At 34.6% G+C, this 22097-nt stretch overlaps 1 protein-coding gene across 4 annotated transcripts in view; it reads right to left on the bottom strand.

Annotated features, from left to right (window-relative positions):
* The window catches only part of LOC124631318 (disintegrin and metalloproteinase domain-containing protein 11), a 214089-nt gene that overhangs the window by 140581 nt on the left and 51411 nt on the right, over nucleotides 1–22097 (bottom strand). For all 4 annotated transcript variants that reach the window (XM_047165652.1, XM_047165653.1, XM_047165655.1 and 1 more), the window contains exon 4: nucleotides 5566–5645. In XM_047165652.1, the coding sequence (XP_047021608.1) occupies nucleotides 5566–5645 (80 nt within the window). The remainder of the gene's footprint in view (nucleotides 1–5565; nucleotides 5646–22097) is intronic.

The raw sequence follows: 22097 nt of genomic DNA, 5'->3' as shown, positions 1-22097 counted from the left end.
GTTTTCTCCTTTCATACTCTTTTATCTGCCGTTATCTCACATGTAATATTTTAAACTATGAAAATGTGGTAATTCATTTTCGCAATACCCGCTGACCACCAATACCTTGCACCACAAATACATTACCACGTCCGCCGGCTTACGACAACTTCATTAAAAGTGTCTTATAAATAAATTGCGCTGCACAACGTTTTGCATGCTTTAAATATTGTGTAATTACTATTTTGTTTCTGCAAACATTAAGGACGCTGTCGTTTATTCTCGTGACACGCTTTCGCTTACGCTTTGTGCTGTCGGTGGCACTCCCAACTTCATTAAAAGGCACAAACAAAATGTAAGGCAACACGCTTGAGACACGTTTGTGTTACAAATCTTTAGAGAATAGACGTCTCGTTAATTTTTGTGTTTTGGCTACTTGGATTGTTTGGCAATGTTTCACTGGGAGTGTAATTAAAATATTATTTAAATATAGAATAGCTAGTCGAAAATACAGAGCCCAAAATTGTATAGACACTTTTGAGGCTACATATTTGTATTGAAACTGGAGACAACTTTATTATACGGGGCAGCTGCAAGTAACACTAGCAAGGATATAGTGATAGGATATAGTGTTGATAAATTATTATATGTTTCCTTTCACTATTCGTAACACACAGGATGTCACAAATTATTGCTATCACTGTGACCGAGTATTTGTTATTCAATATACGGGATTTCTTTCCAATTATTCTCAGAGTAGGACCAACTTTTGAAAAGACTTCAGTAATGTGACTTTTCTTCTTTTTTTTTTTAAAAGGCATAAAAAATAAGGCTGTAAATTAATAAATTAAAACATTTGATTTATTTACTTTTTGATTACATACGGTATTGTACCAAGCCTCTATCGTGTACCCCGACCGGGACCGTCTCTCGACAACTTCATTAAACGCATTGCACAAACAAAACGCAGCTGCACCGCCCGCCACACGCTTTGTGTGCCAATCAACATTTTTGTTGCCAACATGTACAAATAGTTGTTGCCGTGATTTTCAGCGTGTTAACCACTGTGTTCTGTCGCTTATCTCTTGTAACGATGTGTTGTGCTGATATGGGTACCGGTTTTTCTGACTTTTTTTTGGGATTTTCTAGTTATCTGCGTGAGAGAGCTGGATTTTGCTGGTTTGTCAGAGATAGACTTATCTCGAAGTAAACCTAAAAATATCTTGTATTTTTTTCTATGAGACTCAGTAAACATTCTACGTCTTTGATAACAAAAAACATTTCTTTATATCAAACTTTTTTATGTTTTTCGTTACAAAATAAGACCAAAAGTAAAAATCACAAACGTCCCATAAAACTAGTCAACCCGTTGCACCCTTACTAAAATTAGTCCGAACACCACCAAAAAGTTTAAAAACCAATTAAAACTTTTAAACAACATGACAGGCCATAAACAACTACACACTACACAGCATAACAACTCATCGATATTAAAAAAAAACTGCACAACAGAACAACACTCGACATGTCCGCAAACATTTTCATTTCGAAATGTAAATTTAAAAATGGAACCGAACATGTTTAAGCGGTACAGCATTAATCACTGGCTGGACACGTCGGATTCTAACGGGACAAAGCGTGGGACATTGAAAACTGTGAACAATTGTGGTAAAATGACGCCGGGATATTATGGGGACGTATGAGGGTATTATGAGGAACCAGTGGGTGGGGATTGCGTAGTGATGTTCGTGGGTGACGTTCATGGGATCGTAGTGATGTGGTATTAACGAAAGTTAAAGGAGGTTTCTCGATTGTTTTTTTTTTATTGATGAGTTTAATTTTTCTTTTTGCTTTCTCATTGTGTGTATACTTCTGGCAAATTGCAAAGGTGCATAGCGTAGTATTCTTAAAGGAACTATTTTCCTTATTACAGGTAAAGAATTTACTTCTCCACCTACAAAGAGGAATATTCACTAGTTCTGTTTTCATGTCTAACGAGGTAGAGAACTTTGAGCTGGCAACCCCATTATGAACATAAACGTTGAACTAAAGAGGTCGGGACAATTTTAGTTTTTTATTTTGTACGAAAACGCTTTTGTATTTGTTATTTAAAAGTCATTTTAAAACACCATTTTTACAAGCTTTTATTTAACTTGCAATGTATGTATGTATGTATGTAACTATGTGTGTTCGGGTGGAATTTTACAACTCAATTTTAAGGCACTTGCCCTCAACCGATAAGCTGCAATTTTGCATACATGTTTAGTTTGGATGACAATGCATGTTAAGCTATGTGACGTCATCCTAAATCCAACATGGCTAAATATACAAGATGGCGGACTAGTTATTTTTAAAGTACCTATACTATATGGGTATCAAATGAAAGGGATTGACTAGTAGAACACATTGCACTTTACGAAATAAAAATCCAAGATGGCCGCCGCTACAAAATGGTGAATAACCTATTTTTTTCAATCCCATCCATATGGGTATCCAATGACAGGCAAGTAAAATAAAGTGCACTTTACCAAATCAAAACTAAAAAGTATAAAATAAATTGAGGTAAAAAAATCTTTAAAAACAAGCTTTTATTTAAATGCGCTAAAAATAAAAAAATAAACTTTTACTGTAACTTTACTGATTTATGTTTTAAAAGCTTGTCGCGATTTTACTAAGAAAGTAAATACGAGTACTTAAATCTCGCGACAAGCTTTTAAAACATAAATCAGTAAAGTTACAGTAAAAGTTTATTTTTTATTTTTAGCGCATTTAAATAAAAGCTTATTTTTAAAGATTTTTTTACCTCAATTTATTTCAGACTGACTCTGTCTGTTTTAGAACTCGTGAACTATGTCAGTATGTTACGTTACGATACAATCAACATTCGACATTTTTTTTAAACCTGAAAATTATATGTTATGCGACCCAATCCCCGAAAAAGCTGAACCTATTAAATTACAGTTCGTGTAACCGCATCATCTGCAGCTTAACACCATTAAAATCAAACATGGCCGCCACATTATGGTCAATGAAATCGATCTCAATATCAAAACTGGGTCACTATATACACGCCAAAAATAAAATACCTTCAACAAAAATCCCAAAAGACCGGCAGTATGTAAATATTTTACATATTATTACCATATTGATTTCAACAAATACCATGGAAGTGGGATTCTATGGTAATCAATTGACAAGGAAAAATGTTGAGGGGTTGTTTATTAGGCGCGAAAAAAGGTTTTATTCGGCTCGGTTTGTGTTTTACGTTGTTATATTATGCAGTGTGATTGACGATGAAATTGTGTCAATGTTGTTCGTTTGTTATAATACTCCGCATAATTTTCCTCGATTAGAATGCCAGATTAAAGTAAAACTGAAAACAGATACAGAGAGGAAAGCTACAATTTATAATACCTAGTGATTCCTAGCTCACAAAATAATGCATGCATATCTAATTATCTACGACCAGGGTCTTGAAGAAAGCAAAAGATGAAAATAATATTTTTAAGGCATCTAGTATTTACCTAACCCTTCAAGTAAAACGGTTATGAATATTATTATACACCTAACCTTCAGAATGAATTTTAAGTTTCCACAGGCAGAGTTTGGGTACCAAATAAGCCTCGATGTCCTGAATACGCCACTTACCTAGCCTCCTCATAATATGAATTTTGCAATACAAGAACTCGTTCAGAATTACAAACAGCTTATCTATAAACGAAAGAAATCCCACGATTCCTCGTAACAGCAATTCCTTGAACACCTCATAGCTCCTCTCCTTTTCTTTCTAAAGGGTTCTATGTATTCGTATCCCTGTCTTCCCTGGTACCTTCATAAGTTCCCATCAAGGCAGTCTCCGTATTCATTTATGGTGTTGGTTCAAACCATGGAGAACAAAATGACTAGCGGAGGTACCATAATGGAAAATCGCTCAAGAAAGTAGCGCGCATAAATGCGTGTGTGAGGGGGACGAGGAATGTCACTCTTTTCACCCTTATACGCCTTCTTTGGACCCGAACATTTTTGTCATACCAAAAATCGTTGCCAGTCACCTCAAAGAATCTAAACGCCTTGTTAGTTCGCCCGCAACTGATTGTTTTGGTCATGCCCACCGTACGAATTTGACGTAGAAGAAGGCGCCTGACCTACCTGCATTATAGCTTCTCCGTTTTTCTTTCCTTACTCCGTGGTACAAACTGTTTTTGAAGTCCTCCCCTGAGCTGGTACAATTTGTTAGCGTTTTGTACCATTCGGGTTTCTTTTGGGCCGATTGCTGTGTTTATTTTCAACAAATTGGAAGTTTTTTATTCAGTCGGTTAGGGATCGGTATAAATAAGAGTTGAATCGTGTTTTTACGGTTGTGGGTCGTTGTGAATTTTTCTTTTGAAACTAGGAGACATTGATATTTTGGGATACTTCTCTATACTAAGCAAAGAGTTAAGATCGATTGATTTTATTCGCATTCGTCACCTCGTCAGTAAGAAAAAAAAATGTGGAAGCAAAGATTTCTTTTAACTTTACTGCCCTAGCAACAGCAACCAGTCTTAATCCTTACTAATATTATAAATCGGAAAGTGAGTTTGTTTGTTTGTTTGTTTGTTTGTTCCGCTTTCACGCCGTAACTACTGAACCGATTGCTTTGAAATTTTGCAGACGTAAAGTTAGAAGTCCGGATTAAATAATAGGGTACTTTTTATCCCGAAAAAAATAGATATTCCCGAGGGAAAACAAAAATATTGTTTGCTTGATGGATGGATTGTAGATGGCGCTATGTGTCGTTTAAAACAAGGTAATATATTGCAAACGAATATAAACATGTAAATTTAGAAGCTAAATGATACGATGATGAATCCCCGAAAATGAGGAATTCCCGAGGGATGATGTACAATTTGTTTAATCGTCTAAACTGTTTTTTTTTACATCTACTTATATATTGCAAACGAATATGAACATATTAATTTAGAAGCTAAATGATACGATAATGAATCCTCGAAAATGAGGAATTCCCGAGGGATGACGTACAATTTGTTTTATCGTCTTAACTGTTTTTTTTACATCTACTTATCCTGAAATAACTATAATTCAACGAATTACTAATTGGTATAAGTATTAGTTAAGTTATTTAGTTCTTGAGGTATGCGATAGATGGCGCTGGGTGTTTTTAAAACGTGGTAACGATGTGTTTTTAAATACGTAAGAAGTGGAATGATAGCTTTTTAAAACGTGGTGACGTTGTTTTTTTTAAGATACGTAAGAAGTGCAATGATATCTATCGCTTTAACCTGTAGCTCATCGTATCCAGCGTTACATCGCGCTTCTTAGATTTTTCCGTGGGAATGAGAAGTTTTCTTATAGTTGTGATTTATACCGCAATATAACCGAATTCCACGCGGGCGAAGCCGCGGGCGGAAAGCTAGTAATGTATAAAAATCTTAAACCAAATTATGAAAATAAGAAATATTTTTTCAAGAAGGATTAAATTTTTCCTCTTTCGTTTAAAAATAGATTTATCCATTTTATGATTTTACTACACAGTGGGCTAAATAAAATTTGGCTGTGGACAAAATTCTTATAATTATTACTTACGTGTTAAGCTCAAGATCCAATCGGAACTTGTGGTTGAAAGCTTTGATGAGAAGTGAAGTTCTATGAAAGTGTTTGCCAGTCTGAAACAAAGAAAATGTAGGAATTAGTTTAAGTTTTTAATTGATGAATAAAATGGTACAAAATCTGAAGAGGTATCTTTAGTATCTTTTCAATTCCAAAAAAATTAAATTCTGCTTGTTATATTGGTATAAAATAAAGATAATTTTCGAGAATATAGAGTTTTTCCTGTTAAGCCAGCAAGTATCTCAATAACCCAAAAACTACGTATACCATAATTTTACGCTTTTTCAGCATCGACATTAATAAATATCGAACATGTAGATCTTTTCACCGCCACGTAACACAAGTCTTTCAGCATTTTTCATTTCAACCAAATGATAAAATGTTTTCTTTTTATCCTCAAATCTACTTTCACGAAATAATAAAGAGCAAAGGCATTTAATAATAAATCCTAAATCCTGCCTTAAATTGCGATTCTGAAGACTTGATAAGCACTCACGAGTGGAGACGTATGAAATATTTTCAATTACATACTTACCACATAATTTATGTCTGACATAAGTAACATTTTACGCTTATTTATTTGTGAAGAAGTATTTTTTTATAATAAATTCTTGAAATTAATGTTCTTTACGGAGTTTAGATTGATCGTGAGTTTTCGAATAGAGAAAAACTAATGAAGAATAAATAATTTTAGAAATGCTATACATCATAATTATTTCTACACTATTCACGAACAAAACACTGTTATGATACATTATTAGTAAATGGCCTGATATCCAAACTTTATTGTTGATTTAATTTTAAACCTTACATACATATTCACCTGCTTCTGGAAACTACGATAAATTCTGCTTGCATTTATGAATAGTGGTCGAAATTATTTTCATAAATACTTGGAATTTGTATTTCGGAAAATATGTTTCAGAAGGATTTAATAAATAAATATAAAAGTTAACATGCCTATTTATGTACCGAACATAACAGAAATACTACAATACCCGGATTATAAAAATAATGCTTAAACCCCACACTCGATTGCATTGACGTTTCACACAAGGCTTCCTTCAAGGAACACCCGAAGAGGTAAAACAAATGGGTCAGCCTTTAAGAAAAATAACTTGTGACGGGTCAATGAACCGAACGTCTATATCAGTTAGCTGTGACGTCACCATTCTGCCAGAAAAAGCAAGGAGGCAAACATAATTATATAAGGTTGTCTTCGTGATTGAATTTGCCAGTTCGATTGGCGTGATTTCCATTTTCTCTTTTTATTATGTGCCAGAATTTTTTGGAGTTCTGTGAGTAGTTTGGGATTAAAATATTATAAAGATTTTTTTTATTTTATCTGTAAAGATTTCTTGTTATTAGATTTCCCAACATTCTTATGATTCCGCAATTAATTAAAATTCAAATATTCGAAATGAGAACCTCACCTTGTAGGGAAGTCGGTTAAAAATAATCTATCCGTCGTGTGCCAGTATCTAGAGACAATACTGTGAACTCAAGTAGAGATAATAACTTCTTTTAACCGATGTGAATTTCTCTTGAAAGATTTCAGAATTTCATTTATCCTAGTAACCCAAATACCTCACAATCAAATGACAGTTACACACACATGGAACTATGGCAAACAGAATTTTATACAAACGACGACTAATGAGGGGTTTTTACACGTGTTGTGGAGCTTTTGTGCTAAAACAATAGCCGCTTACAAACATACAAAGGAAAGGATAACAACTCTTTATTATCAAATATGTAGGTCATCATAAGAGTTTTATGGTAACAATATTGTATCGGCGTACTTAAGGACAATACCACATATCTACCCATATTGGATGTTAAACACAAATTGAACGCAATAAAAGATCAAAAAAAGTATTTTTTATCTGCACAAAAAACATCGTTGAACCACTGTGCGGCCCTCTAATCGTTTTCTCCGCATTTTCCTGAAGTGCTTTGTAAATATTTATTTATTGTTGTGGCTGAAGTCTTACCTTACATTTTTCCTCACATTATTTAATAAAGCGGGGATTTTTATAGAATTTATGTTGGCCGAAATAAATTATATAATTAAGGTGAGCCGTATTTGGTGAGATTATATCGTAATCGGGATTGTTATTAACTAGTTTTTGCCAGCGGTTTAACGGCTGGGCGCACTCGGAAAAATCACATGTTCACACCGATCCACTAGTTCTCATACTACAAATTATCCACACTTAAACAAACTCTCCAGCTTTAATATAAGTAATAATTAAGACAAGAGTTAACAAAACATGTCTTTCCCAATCACTCGTTCCATAGTAAATCAGAAAGTTAAGCAAAAAACTGTAACTCAAAAAAACAAAAAAAAAAAACTACCCTCAACCATAAGCCGATGTTCAGCTAATAAGCAAACTGCGTTACTGCTATACAAAATGTTACGTTGAAAAAAAATAAGATTACCCGGGCTATTACCCGGGTCGGGGTAACCCGGGGCGGGTATGCACGATGCATCGGATTATTGCAAGCTATCACAGAAATTTAATAAACCCTCGCTCTAGGCTATGCACCAACGCGCCGGTTGTGAAAAACAAACTATGTGCCCTGATGGCACTGGTTTCATGAATTATTTTTGGTCGCCATGTTTTTGTCTAAAGTGCTGCGAGTGACAGTAGCTTGTTTTTTTTTTTTAACATATTTTTAGTGCTCTTTGGTGATTAAAAGCTTTTTTGTATATTTAAATCTATTATCTTTACAGCTATGTGTGTTCATCTATTCAGTTATTTTGTACATACATAGCGGTACACAGAGTTCTTCAAAAAGAGACATATGACGTCCTACATTTTGTGCCTATTTTTACTATCAGACATTCTTTAGACTTCTAGAATCACATCACAGTCAAATAACGCTTGAAACGTTATCCTACACTTATCGACATTATAAAATAACCACAACTCAAAACTGAAGCAGCATAAATAACAAAACTTTGCTAACGTACTAAACGCCGGGAGCATCTAACATAGTTTGTTAAACGCAGTACTCGTAAAACTTGATATTTCCTCACAAAAGGCAAAATATACTAACAAGACGTCGATACGGTGAAGTTTAGCAAATTGCACAAACTTCAGACTTATTCACTTGATACAAGTTTGAGGAAGATAAGCGTGTTTTTGAAGTAGACTCGGTGGACGAGTCGCGGGAACAATGAATAATTCCTTTGAATACCTTATATGTTGACTGGAGCCGTGATTGTTTGTTTAAAAGTTTGGTTCGTTTTGTGTGCTTGATGTGTAATGTGTGGGTGAAGAAACGTAATAATTGCAATGCGTGATGTAACAATGGTGCTGTAGAATTAAATAGCAGTCCGATATAATTTCGAAACTATAATGACCAGATTACTGGTTTGTAATTAAAAAGCTGAGGAAACCACTCAAACAAAAGAAACAATATTCTCTAAAAAGCCCTCAAAAATATAAATCCAATTTAATCTTACATCCAAATTCAAACCTACCCCAACGACTTTCATTTCCAAAAATGGCCGAATATTATTACGCCCAAGTCCAGCCGTCAATGCATTTGTCACATGGTAACTCGAAGAGGGTCTCTATACACAATTAGTTGGGGTTAATTAGAGTGCGCTGTCACCAAGCCATCGATGCCTACTCATAGATTCCCATGTAATTGCTTTAGTGGGGACAGATTTGAAATTTGATGACAGCCGTGTAGGGATGGAATTGGATGGGTTTGATTTGGATTTGTTTGTAGATATTTTGTTACATAATATTTGACTAATTTACTGTTAGTTACAAACTGAGGCTAAACAGAATGTCACTAGGTTTATCTACCTGTACCAATGAAATGCTACTTACTACATCCAATACATGATTGTTTTTAAAGCTCGCTTGTGATTTTAATTACTATTCTCAAAAGAGTCTGAGCCAAAAATATTAAAAGCAATAAAGCCCACGTCCATCACACTATTTACACACCCAAAAAAGGTCACGACGACAACTAGACCACAGCATGCCTTTGGGACACAACACTTAATTGCATGTCCAAACTCTCCATCTACAAACTACGAGGCACAGGTTATTACAGAAACTAATTAATTTCGCAATTACAGTTCACGTACTAATGTTTGCGTTGCCATAATTTCACTATACATCACTTGTATCAGTGTAAAGATCTTGTGTCATCCTTGGCTGGGAACTGTTTACCCACGCCCCGATACAGGCCCCCAATCTCTGCTATTATTTACGTAGGTACGCCTACTTTAAATGCCACTTTAGCGCCGTCCTTTGCAAATGGCACCCTTTTGGTGGGAGATCAGGCGTTAGGGAGAAATTAGGTGCATGATTCGTGATTTCTGGGCGTGTGAGATTGGGAAAATTGGTGCATCAGTATGATGCAATGAAAATGTGGATTAATTGCATCGTTTTTGTGGGTAGGTAAAATCGCGTAAAAGGATTGTTGTGTAGTAGACGACTATGAATAAACGTAAATTATATACTTACACTTTAACCTACTCAGTAGCTTTGAATTCAGATTTCCAAATTCTCCGATTTCATTCCACGTATTTCCTTTTTAATTCATGCAGCAATAACAGTAAATCGCTTCTGTGACCAAAGTTCGCCACAAATAGCGCCCAAAAGTCCAAAGATGTGAATCCGAGCTTTCGAAAAAATGTGAAACAAGGGGAAATAAAGTTACTGATTTCGGATCCCGGACCTTTTTCTGAGGATTAGACAGGGCTTAACGCTGCCAAACATAAGCGCAGTAAATAAGTTCTGTGGAATGGATAAGCGAAGTTGTAAATTTAAAGGAATTTCTGCTTATATTGGCAAGAAATGAGTTTGATGCGGTTTAAGAGTTTCGCTTTGAGCTCTTTTATGCAAATCGGTATTTTATTTTTTATTTTTGCGGGCGATCGTGTTTTGTTCTTGAGTTGTTAATTATGGATGGATTAAGTAGAATATTTTTAAACGAAGTTGTTCATAAGGGTACCTACAGAAAGAGGAATATATCTTTTAAATGAGTTTATTGCGAGTTTTGATACTGGAGTTAACAATGATCCAAGCCGAATTTTGGCTACGCCGGTTGTCTAATTTCTACAGTAAGAAAAAGCTACACATACAAGGAATTCAAAAAGTCCTTTAGCACCATTTTCAAAATACGCATCCCATTTCGGGTCAGTAAAATCGGGAGCCGTACTGATTTAAGTAGGGTTTCTCTGCGATCTTTTTAATTAGCAAAGAGGCTATATGTCACTAGTTCTTTGTTCTCTATGGGTTCAGGCTATTTTGCTATAGTGAAGTATGAGTTCAAAGTTTCCTTTCGTTCGTTGTTAGAAGTGTTTTATTGGATTGTGGTTCTTGTTTTTTTTAGTGGGATTTTTAATTAGCTAGGAGCTACTATCGACTGAAATTAGAATATGTTACGAATAACCCTGTGTACAAACGATTGCGCTGAGAAAAATTAAGTAGGAGTTTTCATCCTCGTATAAAATTAAAAACATAAACATTTTCCCACCGAAACCACGCCGCTAATTAAGCAACATTTACGTGTTAAATCTTCAAAAGTACAGTTTAATAATCTCTGCAACTCTGCGAAAGCACGTGATTATCATACACGTTTTCCAAGTAAAATTAATCACCATTTTCGAGCGAGCAAATAAACTAAAAGTGTTTGTAAATAAATCTTTCGTGAGGGTACGAAAACAATTTCCGAATGAGAAGCATACATTGCGTGCGTTGTTGGAGTTGGCGGTAAATAGTGAAATCCTGTGAGAGCACAGCCGGCAATGTAACAAACACTTAGCGATAATATATTGCTGCTGCTAATGCATAGTGTAGTGGCCTAGATAATGTTGCTCTCTTTGTTGGGAGAATGGAATTTACTTATCTGAGCGATGTTTTAAGTTTGTGATCCATGCGAGTGAAATTGTTGGGTTTAGCACTTTTTTGGGATATTTTACTTAGCTAGAAAATGTGAGGTGTTTAGAAAATAGAAATCAAGATTATTTTGCCTGTATTTCGATACTATGCAATTTCCACGTAATATTCTAAAATTCTCACACAAAAACAATTTTTATTTTCACAAAGATATCAGATTCATTTCAAAGCCTAATCAGGCGTGCATCACAAACCTTCAGAGTGGGGGAATATTTCCAATATTTTTGAAATGCGTAGGAGTCTACATAAAGGTAGTTACTGAAGTGTACTTCCTACGATAGTACAGTCAGCAACGCAAGCAATCTGCGCAATAATTGGATCATGATACTGATAACAAAAAAAGTGTATTTTCTTTGTCAGTGACGTTGAAAACTTGTTTTGTAAGAGATAAGCTGTTGTTGTGAATGTTAAGTAAAGATGGTGTGTTGTAGAAAGTTCAGTATAGATTGATATATAGAGAGATAGAGGATCAGACTGTCCTTTTTTCATGTCAAAAAAAATATTTTGTCTTTACGATAAATGGACTAGATTTTGAGATTTCAAAACATGAATATTTATTATTCATATTGGCTTAATACCAACTCTATAAACGTACTTTAAAAATATTTAAAAATCGTAAAAATCGGTCGCGGTATCTAAACCAGATTCGGCAATCCGATACCCATTCACATCTCCCACAGCCAAAAAACGCACGCGAACAAAAACTAAATTTCATTCCAACACTAAAAACGTTGGCGGAACTAACGAATCATATTACACTTCCTTGCAAAAAAAAAGGACCCACAATTTGTTGGCGTCGGTCCTCTAATAACTCAACATTGCAACTAAATTGCAATATCTTCAAGTGATAAATCATCTAGAACAGAAACAATAAACGGCCTTCTGTAGTGTTGTCACGTGTAATAGAAATGTGGTAGGAATTGTAGAAATGTGGTGCTGAAATTGCACTGGAAATTGGTACCAGTTCAGTTTTGATATGTATTTGAATTTATTCAAATGTATCTAAGTGATCTCATCATCTTTCTAGCATTTTTACAACGATGACTTAAGCAGTGGCAAGTAATACACATTTTACAAAAAACACATGGAATTTAAAAACAAACAAAATTTAATAAAAAAAATACGACAGTGTATTTTATTTTGTGGGTTGGTTTCGTTGGCCTCAAGTGTAACCCGAAAATGTTTACGTGTTTTACGCAAAATGGCTTGAATGTCCATCTTGGGTCAGATTCGGGTCGGTCCGTCCGAATAATGCATCTTTGGGGAGCAGTGTGCTTTTATTTTTTTACATCCAACTTTTGGGGTCGGAAGAGTGAGTTTGGCCCAATTTTCGTTGCGTGCACTGCAATCCAGGCTCATATATTTTTTGTAAAATAATTCACCAGCCATTTCAAAGTTTTCAAAACAGAAGACACGAGAAGAATGAGAATTATTTTTTTTTACATTTTAGCCTTTTTTGCTGTTACCTTATTCTACAATAGAGGCATCATTTAACAGCTTGTTCAACAAAATAAAATATTGCTAAAATAAATAATTGCTTGCAATTTTATTCCAAAATTTATGACGATTACAGATACACAACGTTAACCGCACGCACACAACAAAACACTGTATAATTACGCATTCATTACAGAGCACACACTGGCAATTGTCAGCATAACTTAAAGTATTAAACTCATCCTCTATATAAACAGGGTTTAATGTAATCCAGCGAAGGTTTATTTATGGAGCGTAACTACCCGCAAATAGTTTCAATAATTCGCTACCTACTTATGTGTAATTACAATTACTGTGTTATTTGAGGTTTGAGGTTTTCAGTTACGTATATTTAACTTTATGTAATTATGAAATGGTTTTTGTATTTTTAATCGTGGGGCTACGTTTATTTGGCTGCGAGTGTATTTTTCCATACAGAGTTTAACGAATTAATAAGTAGAATAATCCTACATTTTATAAACGGTATCTTTCCACAAGATTCTAGCATTGTTTTTTTGTGGAAAGACCTCAGACCTCATTCCACTTACTTATGATTTTTGTACTTTTGAAACTAAAAACGACTATTATCCTTGCATTGAGACCAAAAAAAAAAAATTTTTTTTTTTTCATATAGGTAACGGACGAATAATAATACTTTGACTTTGAAAAAATAAAACATGTTTTACTATAATTTGATTTCAAATATTACAAGCATTCTCTGAAAGGTAGATTTTCATTGGCGTGAACACCAGTTCCATGAAACGAGGTTTACCTCCACATTGCTCCTGCAATAGATCTGCACGTTTCTCAGTATTCGCTTTGTGCTGTTTCTACGAATCCCACGTATCTACTGGAAACGTTACATTGGTTTTTTGATACCAAATCCAGGGTCTTTACTGTTTAGTGGAAATATCAATTTTAGACCAAGGTTTACTGGTAATAAAATACTCTGAAAATATCGTCGTGTTATATATCTACCTTTACTAGATACTAAATATGCTTTTTAATGTGTTTAGATACTATGTGAGTAGTTGTTTTGCGGGGTTTCACTGGCTTATCAGGATAACATAAAGCCTAGAGATGATACTTAGGAATGACGTGGATATCTACTGATAAAATAATATAATTTATGATATTCAGACCCAAATTACCTGCCAAATTCAATAAAATCTATTCTGGACATCAATTGATTTATTTAGAACTATTTTTACATATAAAAGCATCATAGGTAATTTTGCTTGACCTGGAATTGAATCCGCACACTCGTATTTGAGAGGCTTGTGGTAAGTACCACGCGTGTTTATTTTAGCAGTTAATATTATAATTACAAAACAAACAATAAACCGCCCCAATTTTAATGCAATTCTATTCAACATCACCCGAACACCGTAATAAATATATCGATAGGTATTATTATTTACGGGGAAACTAGTTTCAATGGCGCTGATAACACCTACCGAGTAGAAACAATAGCTTTTTGGGAGTACCTGGCTTGAGGATTAATTGGTTACCGTATAGGGAAGGTGCATTATGTAGGGGTGTTCCTCACATAGTGGTGGACTGAAGTTGGAGTGTTTTCTTGAATAAATATTGTGTAATGTAATTTTTGTTGCATTGTGTATTGAACTGGCTGTATTCTCACGGTTTCACTGGCATGCTGTGGGAATAACTGTATGTAACAGGATTTTATGTAGTTTATGTTACTCGGGGACAACTAATGTAGCTTTCCAACGATTACAGAATTTTTCAAATTGGTCCTGAAGTTTCGGACCTTTTAGAATACAAACTAACAAACAAAAAATACTTTCTTTATATTGTGCAAATAAACTCAATTAAATTATGGCTTTTGTAAAATAGTTCCTTCACGTAGACAAAAATAAATCAGCAGCTCTTATTCAAGCCCGACTAAGCACACAGATTCCCCACAAATATATACTCGTACATCTAAACAGATGCAAACATCTCACAGCCCTGCTTCCAGATCAGCATAAAAATAAAATAAACGACTGTATCCTAGGAACGTCGATACCAATCAGGGATTTCGATTCAGCCGAGTACGATGCAGTTTCATTGGTCGCGTCGTACAGACTCGATAGTTTGTATCGAATATTGTTACCGATTTACCAAATAGGGATGCGATTTCCGAATGCGGTTGCGATTATCGATGCATTTCGTTTTGGAGATGAGATGGGAATGCGTTTTGTTCGATTTGGCAAAACTGTGTGGGTGGAAGAAATTTTTGTTTTGGTGAAATAGTTTTCAGAACCAAAAAGATTTTTTTGGCGATTTTGCTATGTTAAGTGTCTCATGCTTTGTTTTCTAACCCCGTAGCTATAGGAAGTAATAAAAGGCATCAGAAGAAAATACTAAACTTTACATCATATTTCTGACAAGACAACAGAATTCCCCTTTTCCTTCACTTCCCATTATTATACCAATACATTAATATATAACAGTCTAATAAAACGCCAAGTGATTGACGTGGAACAAAATCTCGAGCCTCTTCGAGTTACTTTGCCAACAAAACTTTTTAATTTAAAACGCTAACCGGCAGCTTATTGATTTTTTGTTTGTCTGTACAAAATGGCGGATATTAATTGCTATTTTGTTTTGTTTATACAATTGGATTTCCATCAATCATCGTTAGTGTTGCCTAAAATAAATAAGTTTGACAGGATTTTAGGAGTTTTAGGGGTTTCGGGCAGATATTAAGGATGGGTTTTAGAAAGTATTTCATAATGGGTAGGTGGAGATTTCTCTAAGGATTTTGTTGTTTCCAATAAGAAATCACCAAGCAATGTAAATGAAAGCTTCTTGATCTGTGCGAGGCGTTTACTTTGCTTGTCTTTCTTTTCACTGAAGGTAGGTATAGCAATAGATATTTCTTTGATCTTTAACTATTTATTTGTAAATGCGCTTACCGAAGTTGAATGTACAGGCGTCCAAGGTAGTTGTAGTTAGATACTTACTAGTTTTGACAAATTATACAAGTATAAGGGGAAATCGATGTTCTTACGTTCAATTTCACCCAAAGATTGGTAGGCCACAGTTTTTATTTACTATACATACAGTTTCCATATCGTCATATGGTCAGTCATTCAGCAGCTATAAGCCTCTCAGCAGTTTATTCTACTGAATAAAACAATATTATCATTCTGAGTAAAGTCATGTGTTAAGCAATGCAGTGGGCAAGTTCCCACAATTTTATGTGTATTTAATTTTAAATTCATTAACTAGCGGTCGCTGCGGTTGCGCCGGTCGTCCGCACTGGTAGTGAGCGCCATTTTTGTTTATGACGTCATTAATTTGATTTGAATGTGGAACGTAGGTTTTTTTTATTCAATTTAACTAGCTTTTAAGTTGGTGAGGGAATAATAGTAGATAGTGAGATATATTTATATTGAATTTCATGTCTTGGACCAAAAAACATGAGCCGTTGACAATTATTAACATAGACAGTAACAATTATACATAATATCTTAGTAAATCATCTAGATTGTGAGATTATATACTAAGATATTATGTAATTCACTAAGATATTATGCAATTAATTGTTACTGTCTATGGCGCAAACGAAAAGGGCAACAAAACGGGTTTAAAAAATAAGTAAATATCGTCATTCATATCTTGCAATCTTTACAAACTACTCACAAAACCATAAAAATAATGTATTCCCCTTAAGCCAACTAAAAAAAAACTTTCCTCTAAACTCAAAGACGATCAAAGTAATGTGAAAGCAGTAGTTGGTAGTATCAAGTTTTAATAAGAGCACATTGGAGCTGGTTGGGCTCACGTTTCTGACTCCTTCCGTATGCAAACTCCATGCTGTGCTGGAAGTTTCCACTTCACTTATTTAACTGTGTTTTAGTTGGCTTGTATTAAGGGGAAATTTTAAGGGGAGTAAGTAGTGTTTTTTCATGTTTGTTATAAGGACTTTATTGAAAATGAATAGTAACAGAATCATGCTAATTACAGTAGGTAAAGCCCCTAGTCGTTAAAAGGCACAATTTAGTTTAGAAATCATGTTTATTTTTTATATTTCTTTCTCAAAAATTAATGTAGCAGGTTTTTTGTAAAATGTGTGCACAAAATATAATAAATAATAAAATAAAACTGTTTTATTGTCACTTATAGTCATTCAAAGAAAATTCTTATCCAACTTTTTTATCTGATCTCCTTATGAAGTGTTGGTAGTAGGTACGTGCATATTTCACCTAAAAGTGTCATATAGTTAAACTAGCTTCTGCCAGCAGTTTCACCCGCATCCCGTGGGAATTACTTCCCGTACCTGAACAAAAAGTAGCCTATAGCCTTCCTCGATAAAAAGGCTATCTAACACTGAAAGAAATTTTCAAATCGGACCAGTAGTTCCTGAGATTAGCGCGTTCAAACAAACAAACAAACAAACTCTTCAGCTTTATAATATTAGTATAGATTCACTAGAACAGGGACCGAAGCTAAGACCTAAAGGTCAAATCAATAAACGCTTATAGTAAGGAAGTACCGTTTCTCAAACGGTGTGAATAACAAATTAATTTATTAGTAGTTAGTTAATTAAGCGTTCACACGACTCATGTCTTTGATACGTTTCCTATCGAGTGGTTAACTTCACTATAAGTGCGCTGAAGCGGAATAGCTAGGTAGCGTCTCTGCTTATAACACCCTTTGTAACACCTTATAGTTTGGGAGTTCCTTGTGAAAACTTATCCCTATTTTAGCTGTGCCTTTACAAAGTATTCATAAATCCTATTAGCTTCTGCCATTGGTTTCACTCGCATCTCGTGGAAACTACTTCGCGCATCTGTATAAAGCGTCGTATGATAAATCGTTTGTGAGATCCAATTTAAAACTGCACTATTTATTTTTTATCGGACGAGTAATCCCTTATTTTACAAATGTAAAATGTAAATGTAAACCAATTCTAATATAGTGCGTTAAAACAAACAAATGAATTCTTTAGCTTTGCAATAACGGTACAGGGTCATATTATTTAATTATCACTCTTTAAATAAATACCCAGAATTAAAAAAAAAAAAACAAGTCTTACACAGAAAGTACGAAAAAACAAGCCCCGTCTGTAAGAATCCCTACAAAGCGAAAGCAAGGCTACTCAGAGCTAGCGTAACACGGGGGAAACAGGACTCTCGTATTTATAATAAAAACAATAGAACATCGCCCAGGTTGTCTCACATAACACGAGCTACACTGCCGTGCATGTAAACTGGGCTAGTTTATGTTAGTCTGTACTGTTTTGGATGTAAGGAAATATACGTGTAATAGAGGATGCATTTTGGCACCACATTTAGAAAAAAAAAATCTATACATTTCTCATCTTCCAAGCTTTTTCCCCAACTATGTTGGAGTGGGCTTCCCCAATTATTATTACGTTTAAAATATTATTTTTTATTTTCTGACAACATAAGAAATAGTTTATTTACTATAGTAAAAACAATAGAACATCGGCCAGGTTGTTTGACATAACATGAGCTACACTCGCGTGCACATTTAGCTAGGCTAGTTTATGTCAGCTTGTACTGTTTTGAATGTAAGGAAATGTACGTGTATAGAGAATGTATTTTACATACTATTTTATTTTAAAAAAAGAAAGAAAAACCTGTAAAAGGGATTGTTTTATAAATAAATAAAGGTATCTATCTATATTAAATAGCACCCATAGATAGTAAATAAATTAGAAAATAAATAGGCTTTTTGGACAACATTACGAAACAATGAAAAAATAGATAATGATTTATTTTATCTACTAAAGCTAGAAAGATCTATATTTCTTCAGTATTATCCCTCGTCACTGTAAATAGGACTAAGCCCTAGTTTGAGAAATATGTGCCTAATTCTGCCTAATAACTAATGATAAAGATAAGAAATACTAACAATTATAGTATATTTATCAGAATCTGTCTGGCATTATGTCACGGCTTAATGCCTAGTATCTATCATTATGAAATTTATCCCAAAAGTTTAATCATTTACATAGATAAAAAGTCATTTATTTAAACTAGTCTGAAAATAAGCATTTTTGAAGTTCAATTTCACAAACCATCACTTCTTACCTATGTGTTTTACATAGTCAAGAAATATGATGTAAATATAACTTCTTTACTGAAATTCGAGTGAAACCAGGTACAAAAACTAGTAGTCCTCACACAATTAGCAAAAAAGAAATAGCCAATAAATATCCCGGGAACCCATAATCCGTATGAACCTAAACGAAAGTGTAGCAACACCAATTATCGTCCCAATCTAACGTCGGACAGGGGATAAATATCGGCCGACGCTAAATTATTGTCTGTCCGTCTATCGGTATAGGCGCTCGGATGATTTGTGCGCTGTGCCGACAATTTTTCATCTACCCTGCCAGTACTAAATCACGCTGACAACTCTGCCCCAACTATCTTGCACCCCATTCAAAAATCAACCTTATTTTTAACACCTTAAGGTTGATTTTTAAGTGACGTGTTTTTAGGGTAAAGTATCCAAAGGTCGTCCTTATATTTGATATTTGTCAATCACATCCTTCATCCACAAGGATAAATAATAACAATAATATTTATTTATTTATTAAGACGGATCATAATAATAATATAGGAACGCTTAAGAGATGGGTCAGCAAAAATGTGCAAATTTTCTGTTAAGTGTTGAATAAATCTTTTGCAGTAGAGCTTGAAGTGCAGTTTGTAAGTAATGGCTCGCAATTTGCTTTAATTTTGGGTGACACTGAGTTTTCTCGTTTTTTGGAGATAAATATGGTTTAAAGTTAGTTATCGGGTTATCTTTTAAACTTTCATTATATGCTGCTGCTGACTAGCTAAGTTATTTGACCATTGTTTAGTTACAAGTTGTTAATTGGATCCTTTTGTATTTTAATCTAACAGCTCACGATGTCTTATAATACAGTGAGCTCATATCTACACAAAAAATAATTCGTAATTTTGCACACATTTATCACACACATGATTACACGAAAACATTTCACCACAAAATGAAAAAAAAAAAAACTAAATTGAAAGTCATTCAAAGACTAAAATTCTTTCATTCTTTCATTTCATTAGCTCACAAAACGCGTACATTCAAATACAAAACGACCCAAAAAACTTCACATTTAATCCTTCATATTAATACAATAATCCTTTTCACCAATTCATAATATGACCTAGAATAATACCTAGTTGTAAACGGCACAAAAACCTACAAAGCTATATTACTTGGCTTAATTTCTATCATTAATTTGGCGGGCGTGTTTTTGCTGAAGCCACCCCATTTATCATTCGCGAGTTAACGCGCGGGTCAATCGAACTTCCATCAGTCAAGTATTGTTGGGAACTATAGTTATGGTTTCATGCCTTTCTTAGGGAGATTGTTGATGACTATTTTTTGGGTAGGCATGTAGTTGGTTTATAGTTTTAAATGTGTAAAAAATACATGAAAAAAGGCTCGCGAAAGCTATATTTATAAGAAAAAAGGAATTAAGAATTGTCAAATTAGAGAAATTATTATTAACTATGGCATTTTAATTAATTATCTGATGAAAAATTTTATACCTACTAAAATTTATTTTTAAATCTTTTCAGATTATAAAAAGTGGAAAGATTTAATTCATTGTTGGTTTGTTTGCATTGTAGGCTCCATAGATGTCAACCTTTCCTGGCTGTATCGATTTGAAAAAACAAACTTGTCTAAATCTACACGATTCCTAGATAACACAGGCACGGAAACATGTGCCCCTGCGATGCGGGTAAAACTGCAAAAAAAATGGTAGCATATATATTTTTCCAGCGTTGTTTACTAAAAAAGCTTTCCAATTCTCAAGCTTCTTAAAACTATATACTAAAGTATAAAATAAGGAGGTTCTCGTACAGATTACAGAAGTCTTGCAACCTCAATGGAAGGCTTAAGCGCCGTGGCCACAAAGAGTGACATTAATTGGAAGCGCTCACAGCCTGATTTGAGGCTCCTTACCCAGTTCTTTACTATATAGTGCCGGCATAAGTACTAAGAGGAAATACGGTACTATATACAGTGTTGGTATAAGTCACGGAGTTAGGTAAGATAGCGGAGATGCCACAATGTAGGTCAGGCGCCCTCTCCTAGGTCAAATAGGTACGTTGGGCATGACCAAAAAGATCAGTTACGTACGAGTAACGAGGCTTTCGGATTCTTTGAGACATCTTTCAACGATTTTTGGTATTACAAAAATGGACAGGTTCCAAAGAAGGCATCAGCCTATCGCAGTCCACTGCTGGACATAGGCCTCTCCAAGTGCACGCCACTGAGATCGTTTTTCGGCTTCTCGCATCCAGCTCATGCCAGCCGTCTTGCGCAAGTCATCACTCCACATAAGGGCAAAGACAGTAAAGTTCCTCGTCCCTCACTCGCCCGCATTTTGACGCGCTACTTTCTTTGGCAATTTTCCGTTATGGTACCTCCGCAAGTTATTTAGTTCTCCTAGGTATAAGTACTGAGAGGAGTTACTGTACTATACAGTGTATAAGTAAGTACTAAGAGGAGGAACGGTAAGGAGGTCTTCATTTAAACGTATAAGACTTGCACGAGCTGAGATAGTTTGGTTCTGTTTTGTACATAATGATTGCAGTGTTACTATTTTACTGAAAATAATACATATTTTTTCAAATAAATAGTTTGCTAATCATTGCTATGCACTAATCTCAGAATTCACTGGACCTAATTGAATGCTTTCAGTGTTAGAAAGCTCATTTAACGTAGGAGGCTATATGCTACTTTTTATTCAGGTGCACGGAGTTATTTTCAACAGACGACTTTGTATTTTGTTGTGAGTTATAAAATACGGTTAGATTACAAATCAATACAGTGCTAAACTAGCCGTTACAAAGCCATGAAAAAAATCACAAGTACTTTCTATCCATTTAACAACAGAAACAGCACTAAAAAACCTACATCTAAATCTTCAAAGGCCATTACACATAGAATTCTAAAGGCGTGTCCACATACCAGTTAACACATCCAATTACATGGCCTAGTGGAGCGAGCGCGAACCGACCGGGCTTCATTAAGCAAGCGCTCGTTGTGTCCTCAAGTGTAATCTTGCAGAAAATGACGTTGACGTGA

Source organism: Helicoverpa zea, chromosome 6, assembly GCF_022581195.2.
Source record: "Helicoverpa zea isolate HzStark_Cry1AcR chromosome 6, ilHelZeax1.1, whole genome shotgun sequence".
Lineage (NCBI taxonomy): Eukaryota > Metazoa > Arthropoda > Insecta > Lepidoptera > Noctuidae > Helicoverpa > Helicoverpa zea.
The sequence above is the reverse complement of the archived record's forward strand: the minus strand, read 5'-3'. Positions and strand labels throughout refer to the sequence as shown.